This window comes from Talpa occidentalis, unplaced genomic scaffold (genome assembly GCF_014898055.3).
Source record: "Talpa occidentalis isolate TD23 unplaced genomic scaffold, MPIMG_talOcc4v2.1 talOcc4.3, whole genome shotgun sequence".
In the NCBI taxonomy this organism is placed as follows: Eukaryota; Metazoa; Chordata; class Mammalia; order Eulipotyphla; family Talpidae; genus Talpa; species Talpa occidentalis.
The window spans coordinates 971947-978233 of NW_023603184.1; the positions used below are offsets into that span (position 1 = coordinate 971947).

At 41.5% G+C, this 6287-nt stretch overlaps 1 protein-coding gene across 1 annotated transcript; it reads left to right on the forward strand.

The window, feature by feature from the left end:
* Positions 1 to 1536: 1536 nt before the first annotated feature.
* LOC119255252 (olfactory receptor 5B3-like) lies at positions 1537 to 2475 on the forward strand. Its single transcript, XM_037522196.1, has one exon. It carries the CDS (start codon positions 1537 to 1539, stop codon positions 2473 to 2475), a length of 939 nt encoding a protein of 312 aa, XP_037378093.1.
* Positions 2476 to 6287: the final 3812 nt, after the last annotated feature.

A 6287-nucleotide genomic window follows, 5' to 3' on the forward strand; every position in this document is an offset into this window, starting at 1 on the left:
TGCAAATACATTTCCGTGTCCTGAAAGAAAGAGGTAATGTTATTACGGCTATTTTATCAATAAGGGGGAAGCAGTGACCCTTCCAAAACCACAAGAAAACACATGGTAGATTCAACTTGAACCCATGTTAATGATTTTTCCTCCATCCTTCCCTGCTCTAGAGACCTTGGAACCTGCACCACTACTGCACAGAACTTCTCCAACACAGTCTGTGTGTTATTCCCTGGCTGGAGTTTTATTACACACTTCAGGATTGACTGTCCTTTGCTTTCAAGAGGAAGGTAAGCTTCTATATTCAATATGCTTTTAATGAAAGCTGTAATTCATGCAAAAGTTTAGGGCAGCTCCTGTGGATCCCCAAACACTGTTTTTTGAGGAGTGGACATGATGAGTAATTGTGAAAGAGTTTTGTCTAATTTAATTGAAATGTAAGAAAGAGGATCATACTTGGGAAACAATTAACTCTCAAGTCTCAGTTTAAACACATTAAAGAATTAAACAGGTGAAGTGATCCAAAGTGATTCCTGATTCACCAGTTTAGAATTCTAGAAAATTTATACATGAAATTCTGTATTGAATTTCACATATTAGGTTCGGAAAGTTTGAGATACACACCCTTGCTGTAATGAAACAATGACCGAGGTATATAAACATTAGGTTTATTAAATGTATCCTCAGTTAACTCTCTATTCCTTTATTTGCTCTTGCTTTAGGACATCTGATTTCTAAACAACCCCCATGGTGAACACCACAGAAGTGACCAAGTTCATCCTCCTAGGACTGACCAAAGTGACAAATCTCAGAGTCCCACTTGTAATGGTCTTCACTCATATATGCCATAAATGTCATCGGGTAACTGGGGATGATCCTGTTGATTCTTTTGGACTCTCATTTCAAAACGCCCCTGTTCTTCTACTCAGTAACCTGTCTCTGATGGACTTCTGTCACTCTGCAGCTGCCATCCCTGTAGTCATGGCTGGGTTGTTCATAGGAGTTTAATCTAATTAATTCAGATGCAGGAAAGGGCACCAGACTTGGGAAACACTCCACCCAGGAACAAAATTTGGCTACGCAATGACTATATGTGGAACTATGAATAAATGACTCATTCTCTTGTGCCTGGCTATGTGAGGAAAATCATGACTACCCAACTTCATAAATTGTTGAGAAGAATCGGTGAACACAGCTGTAGTGCCTGAAGCTTGTCTAAGGGAATTTGAGCTCTTATTGTAAATTCCAGAATTGTACAGTGAGACTTTTTCACTAAAATTTCAAGTCTCAGTTTAAGAATGAAAAACTGGTGATATGATCCATGATGATTCCTTATTCATCAAGTTAGAATTCTAGATAATTTATACATGAAATTTTGCATTCGTAGTCATGTTTTAGGTACAGAGTCTGGAGACACATACTCTTGCTATTATGAAATAATAATCCTAGCATGTAAGCATTTATGTTTTGTTGTAATTTTGATATCTAACTCTCTGTTCCTTTATATCTTATTGTTGTAAGTCATCTGATTTCTAAACAGCCTCCATGGAGAACACCACAGAAGCAACACAGTTCATCCTCTTAGGACTCACCAAAACCATGAAACTACACGTCCCACTTGTAATGATCTTCACTCTTATATATGCCATAAATGCCATCGGGAACCTTGGGATGATCCTGTTGATTCTGTTGGACTCCCGTCTCCACAAGCCCATGTACTTCTTCCTTAGTCACCTGTCTCTCATAGACCTCTGTTACTCTACAGCTGTCACCCCTACGGTCATAGCTGGGTTGCTCATAGGAGACCTGGTCATCTCCTACAATGCATGTGCTGCTCAGATGTTCGTTTTTGCATCATTTACCTCTGGGGAATTTTACCTCTTGGCTGCAATGGCCTATGACCGCTATGCAGCTGTGTGCAAACCCCTGCATTACACCACCATCATGCCCAAAGGTGTGTGCATAGGACTGACTATAGTCTGTTATGCTGGTGGTTTCCTCAATGGCATCATCCATGTTGGGGAAACATTCACTCTCACGTTCTGCAGCAACAATAAGGTCCATCACTTCTTCTGTGATGTTCCAGCAGTCATGTCTCTCTCTTGCTCTGATAAGCGTGTTGCTGAGATGGTTCTTGTTTATGTAGACATCTTCGTTATATGTTCTCCTCTTTCAGTTATCTTTGTATCCTACGTGTTCATTTTCATCGCAATCTATAGGATGCGCTCAACTGCAGGCCATCAGAAAGCTCTGTCCACCTGTGCTTCTCACCTCACTGCTATCACCATCTTCTTTGGGCCGATCATCTTTATGTACTTACAACCCAGCTCCAGCCATTCCATGGACAGAGACAAAATTGCATCTGTGTTTTATACTATGGTCATCCCCATGCTGAACCCCATAGTCTACAGCCTGAGGAACAAGGAGGTCAAGAATGCATTCAAGAAGTTGGGTGAGAAAATAAAATTTTCTTTGGGATTGTGACTTTAACATTGTAAGGGGTTAATTAGCTTTCATGCCTCTCGATCGTCTTCATGTACTGACTTATAATTTACAATACACTTAAGTCCTGAAATGACGCCCTCACCATTTCTAAAGGCTATTGTCTAGAATGAGGAAAGCTGACAACAATGTACATCTAACAGAATGGCACAAACTGAGGGGAAGCACAAAATGTATGTTTCTACATTTGAAAAATGCGTATTAAGGATATTTGCCTTATTCCCTTGTTCTGCATGTATTTTCTCTGCTGTGGGCATTACAACCACATGGGCACATCAAATTAGCAAAGGTAAATGAGAGTATTATTTTTAACAAAACTAATTGAACTATTGAATTGGGATATTGATATATAAAATATATCACAGTGTGTAACTGAAAAATATCTAAGACTCCTAATTTAAGGGGCAAGGGATACACTCATAGTTCTCTGTGTTTATTTCATTGGCATATATTATTGACAGAATATAGACTTAACATCATACATGAATCAAAAGTTCTGATTGCTTGAGTCATTTTGTGAGCTTATATTTTCACATTATACATTTCAAAAGGAAAATAGTCATAACAAATACAGGAAGAACAGTACAAGCATTTTCAATTTCTTCCTAGATGACTCCAAATTTGCACACATTGAAAAAATGCAGTGAAACACTAACAATGTGTTTAAAGTCTACAAGTACTTCTGATGATTAACCTTGCTTATTAAGCCTTAATTTAGTTAAGTTTCATTGTTTCTTTTCACTTGTCCAGTTCGTTGCACAGTTCATTCACGATGATTTTTTTTCAAAATGTCCTCACAACTCCAATCAGTGATTATGTCCTTACGATTTTATTCTTTCTGGCTCCTAATGTGGACTGTGAAGGTTCTGCTTCAATGACATTCTATCCCAGATGTTGTCTGCAATAGCCATCTTCAGTAATGTTCATCACCCACCAAATGGATTGATATTTTGTAAGGGAAGTGAGAAAATCAGGCTGTTTTTCACCTTCCACACCACAGACAGCCCATACCTGAAATGCTCAGGTGGTGACCAGAAAACCATTGGGGTACTGTCTGGGCCATTTTAGTGCCTCTCACTGACCTGTATCACCAGCCCCGATGGGGGATGTCAGGTAAATGATGTCCTCACAAGGTAGCCAGGTTGGGTGAAGTTGAGAGCCAACACTCCCAGAAAGGAATACAGGTAACTATTAAGCAACCAAAAAGGTCTCAAAAAAGACAAGTAAGCCTCTTAAGGTCAGTAAGCCTCTTAAAGTTACCCATGTCCAAAAGTGAGTGGATCTACTGAGAGCCGGTGTAGGTCATGCCAAGATACATACACAGCCCAATGCCTACTTGTTAGAGTTGTGGATACAAGTGTGAGAGGACCAGGCATAAGGAGACAGCCTACAGTGAAGGGAAAAGCTGGGGACTCCCGGGCCCAAGCACATGCCTTTGCCTGGAGGATTATTTGCTGCCAACCCCAGCCTGGGAGGAGACCCTGTTTGCTTTGGATAGGATAAGGGCCAGGGACACATCCACAGGGTTGGGTATGGACTGGAGGCCACATGTGGAGCTTGCTGTCCACTGGTCCCCAAACAATATGCAAAGGGTTTTGGACTTAGTAGATATGGGGGCAGATTGTACTCTGTTATATGGGATCCAGACAAGATTCAGACATCTGATTGTAACACCTGAAGGTTATGGAGGCCGGAGTGTCAAGGTGACAGCAGTATAAATTGTATGTGTTGTCAATCTCGGTGTACATCCTGAGGGTGGATATACTACATGGCTTGTGGCTGCAAACCACAGCTGGATAATTTTGACTTAGGAAATGTGGGTGGAAGACACTGTTGCACATGCATGCGAGTGTCCACCCACACAACTGCCAGTCCAGAGGTGAGTGACCAATACTAAACAGTATCGGTTGCCAGGTGGCCACAGAGAGATTACGGGCACAATGGCAGAGTTGGAGAAAAGAGCATTGTGTGTGCTGCCCACAGCCTCTATAATTCGCGTGAGTGGCTGGTGAAGAAGCCTGATTTCTGTTGGCATATAACAGTACATTCCTGAGATGAAGAAAGTGGTGCTACCCTTGCTTGCAGCAATGTCTTCAGTGGCTGAATTGATGTGCTGTTTGAGTAATGACCTGGGCACATAGCACTTCGTAGCTACTCTAGCTAATGATTTCTTTTCCATTGTCCCGGTACCAGAATGTCTAAACCACTTTGCCTTCACATGGAAGGGCCACAGTGGACATTCACTGAGTTTCCTCAGGATCACCTGCACAGATCTAATCTTTGCCACGGGCTGGTGGCAGCTGACTTAGCCCGGTGGGAGAGGCCATCCTTGGTGCACTTATCCATTATGTTGATGACACCTCATTGACCAGAGACTGTCTTGCAGATTTGGAAAAACTGTACCTCTCCTGCGGACACACCTGAAAATGTGTGGCCTGGGCTGCGCAGCATCCTGCTACAGTTCCTATTTCTTTTGCAGGTTATGAGTACAGTGTCCTCCACTCCTCATCAAAGGAACTTGCAGAAGAATGACACATAGATTGTACAGTGAAAAAATCCTGATGAGGTGGAATTTAAGGAAATGAGTAAATCAGGCTATTTTTCACCTTCCACACGACACACATCCCATACCTAAAATGCTCTGTTTCTCACCATTCGGACATCTAGCAAACAACCATGGGCCATACATTAGCAACAATGTCTTGGTGTGTGACTGTGGGCTACTAGCGTGTAAAAGGGGCTAGAGAGTGGACCTCCTGTTCTGCCTCTCTTAGTGCTGAAGTCTCTCCATTGATCTGTCTGCCTGACTGTGTATATGGTCCTTTGTCTCTTCATAAAAGCTCTGCAAACTCTACCCAAGGCTCCAAATTTTCTTCTCCTCTACAAGAACTGACAGTGAAACTGGCCTGGCCTAAAATGGCTGCGAGACACATGGCCTAACTCTGTAATAGCTCCCTCTGCACTAGACTCTACATTCCCAGACGTCTATCAGTGATATGGTGTTCATTATAGCATGATCCTTGGACTTAAATATGTGTGTTGAAGAGTAGATTCTCAGTAAAATTTGACAACTGATGCATGAAATAAAGGTTGGAGTCTAATTGTCCCATGTGCCGATTCTTTGAACGACTGATTATAGTGCTTCCCCTATAACTTAGATCTGCCAGACTTCAATAGTACTCCAAGCTATTGAACAGGATTGCTTCTTAGAAATCCAGCTCAAGAGTGTCATCTCAAACCACTTCATGAGCAGAACCTCATATCATCTTTTGAGCTCTTCTATGAGGGTACCCAATATTATTACCCCTCCACTTATAGGTGGTATACTGAAGTGTAGAGAGATTAAACTACTTGGCCAAGACCTTCCTGTAAACCTTGACAGAATTAGCACTTAAAGATAGTTATCCAGAGCCTCCCCTGGTGGCGCAGTGGTTGAGCGCTGGGCTCTGCAGCGCAGGTTCATTCCCCAGCTGCCAGTGAGGGTCCCACCAAAAAAAAAAAAAAATGACAAGCAGGAAAAAAAAAAAAAGATAGTTCTCCATGACAGCACAGCTCACACTGTGACAACCACACTTGAATATCTTCATAAAAACAATAAATCTGCCTGAGGTATTGTTAGTGTGTGTGCTATGCTAACATATATGTAAAGAAGTATGAACCTATCCCCCTAAATCTTATAGTGTAATAAACCCCAACACAGTGTTATATGTCACAGCAAAAATAATAGTAACAATAAACATTCATCTAAAAAATTACAGATGCTGAAATGATTTTTAAAAAGAGCTAAATAGGCA

Excerpts from the sequence above, each read along its gene's own strand:
- LOC119255252 (XM_037522196.1), top strand. The coding sequence starts at position 1,537 with ATGGAGAACACCACAGAAGCAACACAGTTCATCCTCTTAGGACTCACC.